Below are 16,034 nucleotides of genomic sequence, written 5' to 3' on the forward strand. Positions count from 1 at the left end.
GCGTTAGGGCTGCGCCGGCGCAGAAAAACGCAGTCACACCCGGGTCCGAAAAACTAACCATCGCAAAATTTGATATTAATCGCGAGCGCCATACAATTCAAATCCCATCCACATACCACACCGTAATCAACGTCGCAGAAATGGGTTCCAAGTTCTTGAAGCAGGGCAAAGTTGGTAAGTACACCGTCCGCGGAGGCCTCGCTGTCTGCGCGCTCGCTTGATCCGGCGCTGACGACCCAGCCATCATCACCAACGGACGTTACGCCGGCAAGAAGGTCGTCATCATCAAGCCGTTCGATGAGGGCACCAAGAGCCACTCGTTCGGCCACGCTCTCGTCGCCGGTGTCGAGCGCTACCCCCTGAAGGTCACCAAGGGTATGGGCGAGAAGAAGGTCGCCAAGCGGTCAAAGGTCAAGCCCTTCATCAAGGTCGTCAACTACAACCACCTGATGCCCACCCGCTACACCCTCGACCTCGAGTCGCTCAAGAACGTTCTGTCGACCGAGACCTTCAAGGAGCCCTCGCAGCGTGAGGATGCCAAGAAGACCATCAAGAAGGCCTTCGAGGAGAGATACCAGGTATGTTTTTGCGTCGAGGCGGGACTAACAACAGTCTGGCCGCAACAGATGGTTCTTCACCAAGCTCCGTTTCTAAGTGTTGGCACATACAAAAAGTCATATATTCTTAAGTATAAATAAAGCACTTGTACACATTGAATGTGGCTGGTTTGGAGGCGTCGAGGTGGCCGATGGGACGCCGTAGCCTCGACGGAGTGCTCACCTACGCTTAACACCCGATGGCAATCACCACCGCGCTTGATCTCTGGCAACTGGCCAATTGCTTTCAAAGAGCGCCGTACTCTAAATCACCATTGTAGACAAGCAGCTGCGTGCAAGACCGGCCTCTCTTGGTTGTGCCTTCGGATGATCCGTGTTGGCGCAACCTACATTTCGCCCTGCGACGTGCACCCAGCCCCTACGCACATCTCACTGCTAATGCATTCATTAAACGACTAAACTTTTATCCGTACAATGCCTATGATAACGTACACGGCGCTGTGCACCGCACAGCCGCCTACTTGCCCTCCGGGGCGTCCTTGGCGTCCTTGATGGCCACGCCAATGATGTGCTTCTCGCGCTCCTTCTGGAACGGCACGGCGCCCTTCTTGCTGTGCTTGCGCACGTTGTCCTCCTTGCGCTTAATGCTCTCGATCTCCACGCGTTTGGTAGCGGTGGCCGTCTTGATTGCCTTGGGCACGTGACGGTGGCGCGCGATGCGCCGGATCTCGGGCATGTGCTTGTACCGCTCCTTGAGCGCGGCGTCGTACTCAAGCTTAGAGCGTTCACGCGCCGAGCGGACATTGGCCCGCGACGAAGCCTCTGACCGCCACACGCGCACGTTGCCGTCGTCCGAGCCCGACACAATGTACCGGGTGTCCATAGTGAACTTGGCCGAAAACACGCGCTGCATGCGCTTGGTGTGGTAGATGTCGCGCGAGTGGCCGTCGCGCGTCTTGAAGATGCGCAGCGTGCGGTCGTACGACGACGTGACGATCTCCTCGCCGGTCGGCGAAAAGTCGACGTCCATGACCGCCGAAACGTGGCCCTTCCACACGTTGAGCGCGCGCGTGAGCTTGCGCATGTCGTACAGATACGCGTTGTGGTCCTCGCTGGCTGCGGCCAGGTTGAACGCCTCGAGCGGGTGCCAGCAGAGCGCGTTCGTGCGCATCGTCGCCACCACCTTCTGCACAGGGCTGTTGGTGCGCATGTCGTGGATCACGATCGACCGGTCCGCACCCGCCGACGCCAGCAGCGGCTGCTCGACCGGGTTGAACTTGCACGTCACGATGTTGTCGGCGCCCCACGACATGTTCGAGATCGGCTTCGACCGGTTCTCGTCCCAGATCTCGACCGCGGCCGACGACGTCACAAAGATCGGGTCGACCCGGTGGTGGTCGATCCCGGTGAATCCGCTGGTGCCCATGAACGTGGTGATCGGCTCGGCACTGCCGTTCGAGCTAGCGTCCCACAGCTTGACCGTGCTGTCCATGCCGGCCGACAGCAGCCGGCCGTCGACCGTGACCGTCAGGCCGCGGATTGTGCCGCGGTGCGCCTGGATAGACTGCAGCTCCTCCCGCGTCGACATGTCCCAGAACTTGAGCACGCCGTCGCCGCTGCCCGAGGCGCACGTATTGAGCCGCCGGAGATCCTTGCAGAGGGCGTACACGCCGTCGATGTGTCCGTTGCCGAGCTGCCCGATGAACGGCGCCGCAAACAGCCGCTCCATCTTGGTCGCATTCAGCGCTCGCGTGTACTCGCGAGCACGCTCGAACGGGTGCAGCTCGGGGTTCAGGTTGCGCGGCAGCCGCGAGACCTCCGTGTTCTGCGCGGGCAGGTACGTGTCCGCCGATCTGCTGAGCGTCTTGACTTTCTGGGCGGGTCAGCACTGGGCGCAACAGGATAGCGACCGGCCGCAGTAGGAGCTGCTGCCACTGCGGTCGCACCGGCCGGCTGCCTACTCACCATGGTTGTTGTGTCGCTCGTCGTCGTGCAGTGCGCGATTCCAAAGACCGGCGGCGAAATTTTTTCTTGGGACACTAGCTGTTGCTGGGGCAACGAGCTACGTTGCCCAGGCAACCGCATTTGCGTTGTCCCGGCAACGGTGACTAAGCCGCGCGTTGATGATGACTCCCCAACGTCAACAGCTGACTCAGCTGTCAAACATCTCCGATCGCCGACCACACGCGACCGCGTCCAGCGCGAGCACGCCCGCGAACGAGGCCGGACCCCGAACCGCGGCATGGGCATCCCAGGGTGAGTTCTGCCGCCTTCTCTCTGGCCCTCCGGTGCCGCCGCCGACCCGTCGACCCCGGATCAGCGCTAAACTACAGGTTATGGGACTTTCTGGACGCAACCGGCAGCAACAAGAGTAAGCACACACGCGCCTCCACTGACGCCAGCGCTCGCCGAGCTGTCGGACCAGGTCCAGGCCGACCACGGCCGGCGGCTGCGGATCGCGGTCGACGGCAACATCTGGATCTTCCAGAACCGGATGTCCAAGACTGGCCAGAGCCCCGTCCTGCGCGGGTTCTACCACCGGCTGTGCCGGCTGGTTGGGCTCAACGTGGACGCCGTGTTCGTGTTTGACGGTCCGCACAAGCCCGACTTCAAGCGCAACAAGCAGGTGTTCAAGGGCCAGACCCGGGACGTGACGCTGGCCCGCCAACTGCTCGAATGTTTTGGTGTGCCGTCATACATGGCGCCTGGCGAGGCCGAGGCCGAGTGCGCACGGCTCGAGCAGGCCGGCGTGGTCGACTACGTCGTGACCGAGGACGTCGACGCACTCATGTTTGGCTGCCGCAAGGTCCTGCGCGGCTGGTCGCTCGGCCGCGGCGGATCCATGGCGGCCACGGGTGTCCGCCTGATCGAGCTCGACCGCGTGCGCGCCGAGCTGCGGCTCGACCAGTCGGGCATGATCCTGGTCGCGCTCATGTCGGGCGGTGACTACATCCCGCAGGGCATCGCCAAGTGCGGCATCAAGACGGCCGTGGAGATCGCCCAGGCCGGCTATGGCCAGGACCTCATCCGCGCCCGCTTCTCAGACGACCAGATCGAGGCATGGAAACAGCGGCTGCTCGAGGCGCTGCGCACAAACGAGAGCGGCGCGTTCCGCAGCCGCCACAAGGCGATCGAGCTCGGCCCGGACTTTCCGTCCATGTCGATTCTCGGCAACTACCTGCACCCGGTCGTGTCCGGCTCCAGCTACGCCGAGACCTCCGAGGCCTCCCAAGCACACCTGCCAGAGGAGACGCTGCGCTGGGGCCAGTCGCCGGACGTGGACGCGCTCGCCGCATTCCTGGGCAAGCATCTTGGGTGGGCCACTCGGCGCGGCGTCGAGAAGTTCGTCAAGACCTTTGCGCCGGCATACCTCGGCTGGCAGCTCGGCACCGGCGACGGCGCCAACCTGATGGGCGTGCACGGAGATCGCACGCACGCCAGCACAGGCAACGTGCACGAGCTACGCGTGTCGATGGTCCCGCTGGACGTGGTTGCCGTTGAGTTGCCCGAGCCAACGCCGGAAGACGACAACGAGGAGTCCCTCGGTCCGAGCAGCCAGGAGGATCCGGAAGAGCTGGCTGCGTTGTGCGACCGCGAGGTCCGCATCTGGCTGCCCCGCCGGATCGTCGCAGAGGGCGCGCCGGCCGTCGTGGACGCGTGGCAGCGCGATGTCCTCGACCGCGCCCAAAAGGTCCGGCGGAAACACGACCAGCGCGGCGCGCTCGACAACTTTGTGGTCCATCTCAAGCCGAGCCAGGGCGCGCAGTCGCCGACGAAGCCGACACAGTCGTCGCAGTCATCGCCGGCGAAGAAGTCGCCGAGCAAGGTGGCGTCGAAACTGACGTCGTTTACGGCGTCGCAGCGCGATACCTACGCCATGCTCTCGTCGTCGCTTGAGCTCACCGACGACGAAGACTTTGCGACCGACGTGCGCGTGAACGCACTCATGACCCGGATCACCAAGGCTGTGCGGTCGCAGGACCCGACCGAGGTGCTAGAGCCGCCAGTGCAGTCGACCGAGGACGAGCCTACCCAGGTCGATCCGCCCGACGAGAGTCTCGGATTGGCCGGGTCGCTGTCGAGCACACTGTCGGGCACACTGTCGTCGTTTATCGACCTCAGCTCGTCGCCGGTGCCGTGCAGCTACGCGTACAGCGGTCTGTCGAGCAACATTGTGCTGTCGTCGTCGCCGGCCGCGCTGCAGGCTGTGGCTGAGGCGTCGCCGAGTCCACCCAGCACGCCGCGACAGACGCAACTGACCAACTACTTCTCGTCGCCGCCGCGGCCCGAGACGCTGGGCTGTGGCGGTGCAGAGGCTCTCGAGGCCGGGTTCAGCGGCCTCGATGACCTCGACAGTCTCGATGACGCGGACCTAGAGGAGCTCGGCCGGGCCGTGCTCAGCCAGCTGCCATCGTCACCGCCGGCGCCGCCCTCGCCACGGCCGCTCGACCTGGCGTCGTCGCCGCCGAGTCGGCTCGCCGGCCGAAGTACGCCGGACGGCCTCAAATCAGCAGACGGCCACAAGTCGGGCAGCAGCCACAAATCGGGCGACCGGCAGTCGCCCACCGGTCCCTATGGCTCCCCCAACGGGTTCCGGCTCGCCCCTGAGCCGCAGGACGCCCCAACACCGCTCCCCCTCCCCCGGCCCAAATCGCGGCTGCGGATCCGTGTCAGCGAGGGCGGCTGCCACTTTCGGCCGTCGCTCGACTCGGACACGGACTACGAGCAGGACGCGCCAGACCTGGCAGAGCTCCTCTCGCTCGAGCAGAAGCTGGCGCGCAACCGCGGGCGGGTCCTCGCCGTCCGCGCGTTCGATCTGACAGACGAGTAGCATTACAGATAACTATATTCATTTCTCTGCTTCCACAACGTCCGTACTATGATGAATTTCGTAAGACATAAACAAAATCGAGACCGATCACGGTGTCTGGCAAAAAGGTATTTTAGTGCATGGTCTCGCGGCGGCGCATGTTGCCCATTTGGACGAGGAGGTCGGCGCTCTGGCTGCGCTCCTCGTAGATGCGCGAGAGCTCCTCAACGATCTTGCCGCGCTTGCGCAAGGAGGCCTGCGCGGTCGAGGGCTTGGGCGGCAGCGCCGGCGGCGTCGGCAGGCCCTCGAAGAGATGGTTGTGGGGCTTGGGCGTCGCGTCCGAGACGCACCGGAAGCCCCCGACGGAGATGGACTTGGGCTTGACGACGAGCGGCATGGAGAAGCTGTGGGGGGGCGCGGATGCAGAGAAGGGGTAGGACGGGCGCGGCGCGAGCGGCTCGGGCAGGACCTTGACGGGCGACGGCGGCCGCAGCGGGCCGGCCGCGTTGGTGCTGACGACGCTGAGGACCTGGCGGCGCGGGCCGTCGTCGCTGCAGACGGACGAGGCCGCGGTCGAGACCGTGGACGCGACCGAGGCCGCCGAGGCCGCCGACGACGTCAGCGAGCCCTCGGCGGCCGGCGACGTCGGCCGCGACGGCACCCGCGACGGCAGCGGCGGCGGCAGACAACCGCGGCCCTGCAGCGTCACGCGCGGCGTCGCCGGCCGCGGCGTCAGCGGCGGCGGCACGGCCGCGGCCACGCCGCGCAGCGGCCAGAAGAGAATGAACGACTCAAACAGCGTCGTGTTGTAGTCCAGGATGCGCAGGATCTCGGCCGGGTCGGACGAGACGTACGTCTCGGCGGTCGAATACGCCACGCCGTCCGCGGTGCCCTCGGTCGGCAGGTCGACGCGGACGAGCGACGGCGTGATGGACTTTGCCAGGTTCGACGCCGACATGCGGTTGCGCCGCTCGTGCGCCGTGATCACCTGCAGTAGCGGAACGAGCGACGCCAGAATTGTCAAGCTCTGCGCCGGCAGCGTCTGCGCGACCGCGGCCGCGGCCGCCGGCGACGGCACGTAGTCCGGGAACGCGGCCATCACGCTGCGCGGGATCGGCGGTGTCGGCAGCAGCCGTAGGTACAGCTTGAGCACGCTCGCGGCCACGTACGGGCCGGCCTCGGCCAGGTCGAGCCGCTGGCCGCGGTCGAGCGCCTCGCGCACGATCTCAAAGTGCTCCTGCTTGGGCGGCACGCGAAACACGCCCTCGGTGTAGATGCCGTCGCGCGCCAGCAGCGCCACCGCGTCCGCCCAGAACGCCGGCAGCACGCCGCCCGGCAGGTCTGCGCCAAACACGGGCGCCACCGGCGGCGCGGGCGGCGTCGGGTCCACGCGCCGGTCGTGCACGTGCACGTCCAGCGGAATCGGCAGCTCGCCCAGCGGCATGTGCGCCGCCAGCGCCGTCAGGTCCGCCACTGCCGTCAGCACGCCTGCACCCTGCGTCCCACCTACCGTGGACCACCTTCCGGCGGAACTTGGACGACACCACGCCGGCGACCATCTGCAGCAGCGTGCGCACCCACCAGCTCTCGTGCACGATGTACAGCCGCTTGAGCCGCTTGCGCAGATCGCGGTCCAGCACCGAGTACGTGTGGATCATCCACGACCACGACGGCCGGTGCTGGGCGCCGCCCGCAAACAGCACGATCGCGTAGTCCTCCGTGCGCGACGTGGTGTCGAGCACCGCCGTCAGCAGCCGCGAGTACTCCACCAGCTTGGGGTCCGGCAGTGCCGTCGAGTTCAGCACATACACGGCCGTGCCGGTCGCGGGGTCGACCAGGTCGCCTGCGCGGAAGAAGATGCGGTCCGCCATCAGCCGGATCTCGGTCTCGCTGTATACCGGGCGGTCGGGGCCCATCGCGGCGATCGCGCGGCCAGCCGGTCCGGCCACGGCACAAGCCGAACGCTTGCGCACGCTCGCCCTGCCGGGTCTAGGGAGCCGGGCGCCGGGGCGCCTGGAGAGGAGACGGGTCGGCCGGGGGCCGGTGATCCTGGCGATGCTTGCGGTCAGCCCCGCATCGGCCGGTCCACCTTACCTGGCGTCCGATGACACCTGCGCACCTGCGTGGGTGCCTGAGGACGATGCTTGGAGGGCCGGTCGCACACGGTCGGAATGACGGTGGAGCGTGGTCGTGAAGGTGACGAGGAGCAACGCGAGCTTTGTTTATGTTTAGGTACCGCGCGTGACTATGGCGCCGCCATACATTCCGGCGGTACTGCCGGCCACACGGTGGAGAAGCGACCGGGCGGTGCGGCGCAGCGCCACGACGGCCAGAGCCTGGCAGCCCACGGCGACCGTCGCGGGTGCCGGACGATGCCGTCCGAACAGCCGCGACAGCCGCAGTTGCGGTCGGTCGCGGCCATATACGGCCGGCGATAGGCCGATATTCCGGTCTGGGCCGGCGTTGTGCGACGCGCTGGCGCTACACCCTCGCGTCCGACGCTCGCCTTGTCCGTACGGCAGCCCGCCCGGCAGCCCGCCCGGCAGCTCGCGCGACCGCGAGGCGAGCGCCGCGTAACGGCGGCCTAGCGAGCGTGGCGCCGGCTTTAGCGGAGGGCGTGGGCCGCCGGCCATCCTCTGGCCAGCGTCTACGGAGGCGTCGTGTTTGTGCGGCGCAGCGTGCGTTGTTTGACAGCCGTACCCACCGGCCGCGCGCGGCATGCACACGGGCGTACACCGGGGTGCACACCGCCGCGCACCGGCACACAGCCTGGGACGCGGCGCCCTGCGCGGGGTCTGCACAGCCGGGGAGCGCTAACCAGCGCCGCGCGCCCCTGCGCTACTCGCGCTCGGCTGGTGGCACGTCGTCTATTAGGCCGACCCTGCGTTGGGCCGGCGGCTATTGGCTGGATGAGCGCCGCACGGCGTGCGGCGGTAGCAGCGCTGTTGGGGCCGCGCACCGCGCCCCGCGGTCGGGCGCGCGGTCAAGCCCGGCCGCGCCAACGTCGCAGGCCGCCCAATGCGCGGCGACCGCGGCGGCCCCGAGCGCGACCGCGCCCGTTCGGGCGCGTTACACCGACCACGCCGGGCGGACGGCGCCCCAACAACGTAGCGTACCGGGCGGTTGGTCGAGTGTCATGCGCGCCGCGCGCGGCTGGCGGCTACTCGTCATCCGACCGGCCCGGCAGCCGGCGCAGACTCTCGCGCGAGCCCCACAGGCTGGACGGGGCCAGCGCGCGTGTGCTGGCGTTGGTGTCGAGGGACTTGCGGCGCTTGGACGAGCTGGCGAGCGTGATGATCGACGCGTTGTCGTACGGCGGCGGGGCCGGCACCGACATGAGCGACGGCACGACGGACGAGAGCTGGGTGCAGGTCGAGGCCGTCGACAGGATCGACGAGCGCGCGGACGTGGCCGTGGTCGCTGTGGCCGTGGTCTTGACGGACCGCGCCGGTGGCGAGCCGGCGCGCGTGCTGGCGGACGCGGCCGATCGCGCCCACGAGACCTGAGACGAGCGCGAGGCCGTGGAGACCTGGGACGTGCGCGAGGCGCGCGAGGCGCGCGACGCCCGCGAGGACGTGCGCGGGCGCGGCCGCGCGGCGAGACGGTCGAGGACGTCGTCGTCGTCGTCGTCGTCGTCAGACCCGCCGCGCCTGCCACGGCCCGCACGCCCGACACCGTCGCCGCGACCAGCGCGCTCGCCGTACAGGCCGCGTCCCACACGCTCGCCTTCCACCGTCGCCGCGCTATCCGGCGTCCCCGGCCGCCGTGCCGGCGTCGCCGGCCGGCCGTCGCGCCGCCGCGCCGCCGGACCCTTGCGCGTCGCCGGCCGCGTCGACACCCACCGGCGCACCCACGAGAACCGGCTCTTGCGGCCTGGGTCAGTCCGCGTCAAGCGCGCGCTCACCTTGCGGCGGACTTATCTCGGTCGCCATGAGGATGGGTGGGTGTGTGCGGGTGGGAGTTGGGTTGGGGGCACGGGTACACGAGGTTGGGGCAACGGTCTGTATTTGTCTACCTACGCCAGCGGGAACGACTCGGCCGGCGGCTTGTACTGGGCCGCCGGCGTTTCGAACTCGTCCTCCGAGTCGGACTCGGTCTGGACCCCGGTCTGGATGCCCAGGATCTCGAGCATGCGCGCAGTGGTGCCGCCAAAGATGATGACGGTCAGCACGACGACGACGAGGATGGTCGCGCGCAGCGCCGGCGCGTTCTCGCCCTCGAGCCCCGCGGCCAGCGCGACGCCGACCGCGCCGCGCAGACCCGACCAGAACAGCATGGTCTGGTACGGCTGGGAGATCTCGTCGGGGACGGAGCGGCCGGACGCGCGCGCACGCGCCTTGGCCACGAAGTTGATCGCCCGCGACAGCGGGAAGACGGCGGCCATGCGCGACACGCACACGCCAAACATGGTGACGATGATCAGCATCGGCTTGTAGATGAGCTCGACCTCGGTGAAGAGCGAGAGGCCGAGATAGATGAAGATGAAGTTCTCGGACAGCCGGGCGAGAAGCTGGAAGATGTACTTGGTCGCGATCTGCGTGCGCCGCGACATGTTGAAGTACGCGTAGTGCTTGAGAGTGATGCCGCAGAACAGGAGCGACACGATGCCGGACATGTGGCAGCCGTTGGAGAAGAAGTACGACGCGTACGCGAAGAGCAGCACCAAACACGACTCGATGGCCGGGAACTGGCGCACCTGCGAGTGCCGCAGGATCAGGGCGGTCATGACGCCCACGATGGCGCCAATCAGCAGCGAGATCGTGAACGTCATCAGGAAGATGCCGATGCCCTTGAACAGCGACGACACCTGCGCCGACTCGCCGTGGAACTTGAGCGTGGTCTCAAACATGACAATCGAGACCGCGTCGTTCAGGATGCTCTCGCCAAAGATGATCGTGTACAGCTTCGGGTCGACCTTGTACGCGTTGAAGATCGACAGGATCGTGACCGGGTCCGTGGCCGACAGCGTCGCGCCGACGCCGAGCGCGGCCACGAACGGGATCTTGAGGCCCTCGAGCCCGAGAAACGCCCAGATGTAGAGCACGCATCCGAGCACGACTGCCGACACGAACGTGCCGGCGAACGCAAACGTCAGGATCGTGCCGATGTTGCGGAAAAAGTTGGCCTGGTGCAGCTCGTACCCGCAGTTGAGGATGATGGGCGGCAGCAGCAGGTTGAAGAAGTACGACGACTTGAACGACACCGTGTCCTGGATGTAGTGGCCGGGCGAGATCCGGATGACGAGGCCGACGACCATGCCAGCGAAGATCGACACCACCGTCTCGTGCACCGTCTGGATCCGCCGAGTCTGCAGGAAGTACGACGTCCACAGCGACACGATCAGGAGCACGATCAGGATCAGCAGCGCCCACGACGAGAAGATCTCCTCCTCGGCCGGATTGTTCATGCCATCTGCGGGTCAGCGTCTGCCTCGCGCGACGTGCGGGCCTGCCGGGGCAGCCGGAACGGCCGGGCGACCCGGCCAGAGGGCGTTGTCGCTGTGCCTCTTACCTTCGGGGTTCTCCTCAAAATCGGCATCGTTTTCCCGCTTGTCTGTACGATCAGCGCTGCTCATACACACGCCGTCTCGCTCGCGCCGCGAGCCCGCCGGGGACGTGCGTGGCCGTGGTCGCCGCCCGTCGCTGACTTACATAGATAGTTGGCCATGCCGGCGATTCCGTGGAGAAACGCCATCTTGCTGGTCTATCGGTCGCCTGCGCGGTCAGTCCTGCCGTCTGCCAGGGCCAGCTGCCGCTGTCGGCGCCGTCTCTGCGCCGCGCCGTGCTCGTACCTGTCGTGCGTGGCTTCTCGGTTCGTGCGTGAGGGAAACGCTGCGTCAGAAGCTACAAGTGCTGCACGCGTGTCACGTGATACAGCCACGCCGTCGCACCCGCGCGTCTGCCCCGGCGCGCCAGCAGCCGGAGCCTCCGCGGTGGCCGCCGTTGCCCTGACAACGGCGTCCCTTGCATCCAACTGCCGCACGCTGCGCCGGCGCGCCGCCGACGCGCAGCACGGACTCAACCGCCGGTCTGGGACTGGCGGCCAGCCGCTCCGTGGCCGCCGGTGCAGCGGCTGGGACTTGGGCCGCGGACCATGCGGCCAGATCGGGCTAGCTCCGGGCGTGCGCACCTAGTGTAGGCAGCGCGAGCGTGGCGGCGCTAGCACGTGTGGGCACTAGCTCGCCGCAGCCGTACGGCCACGGCTCGGCGCCGCACTCCGTGCGGCGGTCGCAGATGGGCTGCGGCTCGTGCGGCTCGTGCGGCTCGTGTGGCTGTGCGCCTCGCAGCAATGACGTCGATTTCTACAGACCAACTATAAAATCCACGTCCAGCCGCATGCGTTCGGGCTCCGGCGGCGGAAGGCGCTCGCCCGCGCCGTTAACGCGCAGCGCCCGGCGGTCCTCTTCGATCGACGGATCGTAGTCGCGGATGCGACGCACGCGCCGCTGCCGGAACCGCTGGTGCGCGCAGTACAGGTTGAACAGGTCCTGGTGTCAGCCCCGTCTGCGCCACACTCACCTTGGCCAGCACCACCATGCATCCGCCTATGACGTTGCGCGTGAATCGGTCCGACAGGCGCGGGCCCACGTACGGCAAGCGGCCCAGCAGGCCACCCGCCAGCGCGGCCATCGTCGGCAGCGCCAGCGCGCCGGCCACGAACGTGGTCACGTTCTTGTCATTGATGATGACGCCAAAGTCGGCGGCCGGGCCGTCGTCGAGCGCGCCGGCGCGCGCGTCCACGGCCATGTCGGCGTCGTCCGCCAGCGCGGCAATCTCGTCGTCGTCCATGGCCTGCAGCGCGGCCAGGTCTGAGCCCTCGACCAGCGAGCATCGGCGCAGGAACGGCCCCGCCAGCCACCTGTAGAGCGCGTTGTAGCCGAAGCGGACCCACGGCAGCGCCAGCAGCGTCAGCTCGGACGCGCTGCGCGTCTGCTGGTAGTCCAGGAACGCCATCGACATGAACGGCATGGCGATGTCAACCGACCACGCATTTGTGCGCGATAGCACAAGCCACACCGGGATCGACGGGATGTACATCAGCCGCCGCGCGTCCAGCGGCAGGATGCGCAGCCCGCCGACCGTCTGCTCGATGCCGAGCAGCCGGAACGCCTGCTCGGCCGAGCACATGGTCCGGATGGTCGACGCACCGAGTGCAAACAGCGTCGTGTACGTCATGGACATGGCCGCTGCTGTCAGCGCCGCCGAAGACCTACTTACTGCCGCACACGCTGCTGACCAGCACCCACCGTATCCCGCCGTTGGCCAGCTTCTCGACCTCGCGCCGGACGCGCAGCGCCAGAAATGTTGGCTCCTGGACTCGGATGACCACCCCGCATTGCGGGCACGGCGCCTCATCGCGGCCGGCGCCAATCCACTCCAGCAGACATGTTTCGTGCGCGGCTAGGTTGCACTGGCACGGGAACCGCCAGCTGTCTGTGGTCGCGTCGTCTTGCGGCGACCCATGGCAGATCCAGCACTTGGTGCCGGGGTCGTCCAGCGTGCGCATGCGGTGCGAGTGAGAATGCGGCGCCATCCTGTGCGTCAGCGCTGCTGCGAGTCCACTGGAGCGTCCGCCGGCCCGGCCCATGCCGCGGCACCGGCCGGGCCCTCTGGCGTGCAGTCGCACGCCGCTTCGTGGCCTACCTGTCGAGTTCTTGCCCTGTCTCGGTCGTGGCCGGCGTTTGGGTGGACAAAATGACTTATCCGGTTGGGATCAATCTCGGCTATAGACTGCCGGCACAGCAGCCGTAGCGCCAGGCCGGATGTGGGCCGTGGATCAAAGACACGCGCGTAGGTGGTGCGACGAGCAGAGGGGTCTGGGCCCACGGCTGTGGTCACCGGCTGCCGAGCTCTGGGCAGTGCGAGCGGCTCTGATAGTACAAGGGCTGCGGCGGTGCATGCGGCGGTGCGTGCGGCGCGTGCGGTGCCGGGGGGCGGTGCCGGGCGGTGCCGGGCGGTGCTGGCGGCGGTGCCGGCGGCGGTGCAGGTCGCCGCACGGGGTGCGGCGGCGCCGCACGGCCTGCGGCTCAAACACTACGCGCCGCCGCCGCATCGCGGGCCATTCGACCACCCCTAACCCTTCTTCACCATCTCGCGCGTCCGCCCGGTCCGACCCCAATGGAGCGACGCACGCGCGCATCGAACAAGCAGAAACGCTTCCCGGCCGACGAGGACGGCGCCGACGGCGACGACGGCACATACGCGGCGTCGTCCGGCGATGAGACTGCCACGCCCGCCCGCAAAAAGGCGCGGCCGCGCGCCGAGACTGTGCGCGCCAAAGCGCGCCCCAGCGCGCCCAGCAAGATGGAGTCGGTGCAGGACCGCATGCTTATGTACTTTGGCAACCGCACGAGCGAGCTCGTGCGCGGCATCGACGTGCGCGACGTGTGGGTCAACGACCACGTGCTGCGGGCAGACAAGATGACGGCGCCGGCGCCGCCGCCCGACAGCGCGCCCGAGGGCTCGCAGCAGACGTCGATGCTGACAGAGGAGTACGTGCGTGGGCGCGCAGGCTGACCCCAGGCAAGCGCAGCGGTACATGCCGCCGACGGACCAGGAGCTGGCGTGCGAGCTCGGAGAGACGGAATTCCGGCTGGCCGCGTACGGCGTTCGCACGCTGGCGAGCCTCGGCAGCGCGCGCGACGGCGCGCTTCTGCACTGCGGCGGCTACGTGACGTCGGCCGAGTGGACGACGGACGGCGAGGCGCAGTACCTGGCCGTCGCCGTCGTCAGCCAGGCCAGCGAGTTCTCGGCGCCGTCGCTGCTGCCGATGGCCTCGCCCGGCGTCGTCCAGATCTGGCGGTTCGAGGGCGCGGCAGGCCGGCTCGGAGAGCCCACGCTGGACGTGTGCCTGCTGCACGACTGGGGCACGCCGTGGACGGTCCGGTGGTGTCCCGGCGGCGGCGGTGGCGGGCGGGTGGGCGTCCTGGCCGGGGCTTTCCAGGACGGCCGCGCGCGCGTGGTGGAAGTGCGCCGCGGCGCCAAGTACGGTAGGTGGGCGCGTGGCCGCGCTGACCGCAGTCCACGTCGACCAGCCGCTGCGGACGCTGGAGCTGCCGGGCGTGGCCATCACCAGCGTGGCCTGGTGCTCGGCGGGCGCGGTCGCCGTCGGCTGCGCGAACGGCATGGTCGCCACGTTTAACGTGGCGGCGCCGGACGCCGCGCCGACAGCGTGTGAGCCCGTGCACTTTTCGTACGTCTTCGCGGTCGCGGCCGCGCGGCCGAACTTTGCGCATTTTGTCTGCAGCACGGCGGCCGACGGCAACACGGCCATCGTGGACACGCGCGACACGCGCTGCGCCGTGTTCACGCCGCGGACAAAGTCGTACGCGCAGGTCTGCGCGTGGTCGCCGCACGTCCAGAGCCTGATCGCGCTCGAGGATCCGGTCACGACCAAGGCGTCGGCGCTGCGCAAGGCCTCGACCGGCGTCTCGGTCACGCGGCACCAGGCCACGGTGATGTCGCTGGCCACGACCGAGTGCCACCCGTTCCTGCTGTCGGGCGCGGCCGACGGCAAGGTCAAGATGGGCAACCTGGTGTCGCGGTGCCTGGTGTCCAAGCGGCAGGTCTACAAGGACTGGTTCCAGGTCCAGCTGTTTGCGCTGTCGTACAGCGAGAAGTCGGGCACCTACCGCTTCACCGAGTCGTACGCGGCCGAGGCGGTGACCGGCGGCGGCGACGCCGCGCTGCGCGACCAGCTCGTCTTCCCCGAGACCGTGTGCGTGTCGGCGGTGGCGTGGTGCACAGACCCGGCGTACGGCGGGTGGTACGCGGCCGGCATGGCCAACGGGCTGCTGCGGGTCGAGGACGCGGCCAGCCGCTAGGGGCCGCGCGCTCGGTCGCCCCTCGGCGCGCGACGGCGCACGCGCCGCACGTCGTGCGGCGCGAAACTCTCCGCCCGGCCAGCCCCGGTCTCGGCGCGGCGCCGGACCAACTTTGCGGCGGCGGGCCCTGTCGGCGGCGCGAGGGCCTGCCCTGCACGGCCACGCGACGAGCCTGTTCGGCGAGCGCCGTCCGGAGCCAGCGCATTCGGCTTTGCCTGCCCAGCTCGGACGGGCCGGTTGGGAGGATCACCAGCCTCGTCCGCACGATCAGCGCGCGGGAAGGGCTGAGCGCACCGCCAAAAAATTTCCGATCTGGGAAACTCTATGTGGTCTAAGCCACATATGTCGCCTAATTCTCCGCACCTAGGCGTATGTGTAAATCGCTAGTGTAGATGCAGCCAAGCGCGACCATCACAGCCGCTCACTAACTACTCCAGTCAACTATAGCGGCGGCCCGGCCCCGACAGCCGCATGGCCGCGCAGCTGCTCCGGCGCGCTACCAAGACCACGGCACCGGGCCGCGCGCATGACCCGCTACTCCCGGACCGGCGCCGCCGCGCGCTAGCCTGGCGGCGCGCTAGGCCAGGGCAGCAGCTTGCGTATCGCGCCAGCCACGCCCGGCCGGGGCGGCTGCACGTGCGGCGCGGGCACAACCGTCGCGCACCGCGCCACTTGCGCCCCATCCTGCCGGGTGCGGCCGACTTGACATTTTTGGAGAGTGTCCGCTAGTCCCGTTCGAGCGCCCTACCGATGTAGCGCCTATTAGTGCTCCCGTCCCAGATCAGACTCTACGACCTCGTAATTGACCTAACCATATTGGGAAAAGTGATTGGCGATTTGACGT

The 16,034-nt window shown here is 68.1% G+C and overlaps 8 protein-coding genes across 8 annotated transcripts; 3 read left to right on the forward strand and 5 right to left on the reverse strand.

Moving 5' to 3' along the window:
* Positions 1-59: 59 nt before the first annotated feature.
* On the forward strand, positions 60-1,010 carry V1510DRAFT_411517 (60S ribosomal protein eL27). The gene is made up of 3 exons (XM_066932911.1): positions 60-174; positions 241-578; positions 613-1,010. The coding sequence occupies exons 1-3, from the start codon at positions 141-143 to the stop codon at positions 652-654; spliced, it is 414 nt and encodes a 137-aa protein (XP_066790970.1). The 5' UTR covers positions 60-140; the 3' UTR covers positions 655-1,010.
* V1510DRAFT_411520 (WD40-repeat-containing domain protein) lies at positions 658-2,577 on the reverse strand. The gene is made up of 2 exons (XM_066932912.1): positions 2,523-2,577; positions 658-2,430 (listed from the first exon to the last, which is right to left on the reverse strand). The coding sequence occupies exons 1-2, from the start codon at positions 2,523-2,525 to the stop codon at positions 1,075-1,077; spliced, it is 1,359 nt and encodes a 452-aa protein (XP_066790971.1). The 5' UTR covers positions 2,526-2,577; the 3' UTR covers positions 658-1,074.
* A 222-nt stretch (positions 2,578-2,799) lies between these two features.
* On the forward strand, positions 2,800-5,388 carry V1510DRAFT_401286 (uncharacterized protein; the record flags this gene model as incomplete). The annotated part of the gene is made up of 3 exons (XM_066932019.1): positions 2,800-2,813; positions 2,891-2,928; positions 2,960-5,388. 3 exons carry the CDS (start codon positions 2,800-2,802, stop codon positions 5,386-5,388), a joined length of 2,481 nt encoding a protein of 826 aa, XP_066790972.1.
* Positions 5,389-6,277: 889 nt separating this feature from the next.
* On the reverse strand, positions 6,278-7,283 carry V1510DRAFT_360707 (divergent CRAL/TRIO domain-containing protein; the record flags this gene model as incomplete). Its single annotated transcript, XM_066931035.1, has 2 exons — positions 6,278-6,840; positions 6,878-7,283. Coding segments are annotated over 2 exons (969 nt in total), but the record flags the coding sequence as incomplete, so codon positions are not given.
* A 1,233-nt stretch (positions 7,284-8,516) lies between these two features.
* Positions 8,517-8,806, reverse strand: V1510DRAFT_411531 (uncharacterized protein). Its single transcript, XM_066932913.1, has one exon. It carries the CDS (start codon positions 8,702-8,704, stop codon positions 8,528-8,530), a length of 177 nt encoding a protein of 58 aa, XP_066790974.1. The 5' UTR covers positions 8,705-8,806; the 3' UTR covers positions 8,517-8,527.
* A 306-nt stretch (positions 8,807-9,112) lies between these two features.
* V1510DRAFT_273638 (Cation/H+ exchanger) lies at positions 9,113-11,037 on the reverse strand. The gene is made up of 3 exons (XM_066930600.1): positions 10,879-11,037; positions 9,272-10,779; positions 9,113-9,240 (listed from the first exon to the last, which is right to left on the reverse strand). The coding sequence occupies exons 1-2, from the start codon at positions 10,940-10,942 to the stop codon at positions 9,383-9,385; spliced, it is 1,461 nt and encodes a 486-aa protein (XP_066790975.1). The 5' UTR covers positions 10,943-11,037; the 3' UTR covers positions 9,113-9,240; positions 9,272-9,382.
* A 586-nt stretch (positions 11,038-11,623) lies between these two features.
* Positions 11,624-13,206, reverse strand: V1510DRAFT_411538 (uncharacterized protein). Its single transcript, XM_066932914.1, has 4 exons — positions 13,011-13,206; positions 12,585-12,901; positions 11,886-12,553; positions 11,624-11,854 (listed from the first exon to the last, which is right to left on the reverse strand). Exons 2-4 carry the CDS (start codon positions 12,898-12,900, stop codon positions 11,669-11,671), a joined length of 1,170 nt encoding a protein of 389 aa, XP_066790976.1. The 5' UTR covers position 12,901; positions 13,011-13,206; the 3' UTR covers positions 11,624-11,668.
* A 262-nt stretch (positions 13,207-13,468) lies between these two features.
* On the forward strand, positions 13,469-15,257 carry V1510DRAFT_447231 (uncharacterized protein). The gene is made up of 3 exons (XM_066935745.1): positions 13,469-13,858; positions 13,890-14,356; positions 14,388-15,257. The coding sequence occupies exons 1-3, from the start codon at positions 13,485-13,487 to the stop codon at positions 15,188-15,190; spliced, it is 1,644 nt and encodes a 547-aa protein (XP_066790977.1). The 5' UTR covers positions 13,469-13,484; the 3' UTR covers positions 15,191-15,257.
* Positions 15,258-16,034: the final 777 nt, after the last annotated feature.

The sequence above is a fragment of the Dipodascopsis tothii genome, assembly GCF_038497935.1.
Source record: "Dipodascopsis tothii strain CBS 759.85 unplaced genomic scaffold V1510scaffold_4, whole genome shotgun sequence".
NCBI lineage: Eukaryota > Fungi > Ascomycota > Lipomycetes > Lipomycetales > Lipomycetaceae > Neoaidaea > Neoaidaea tothii.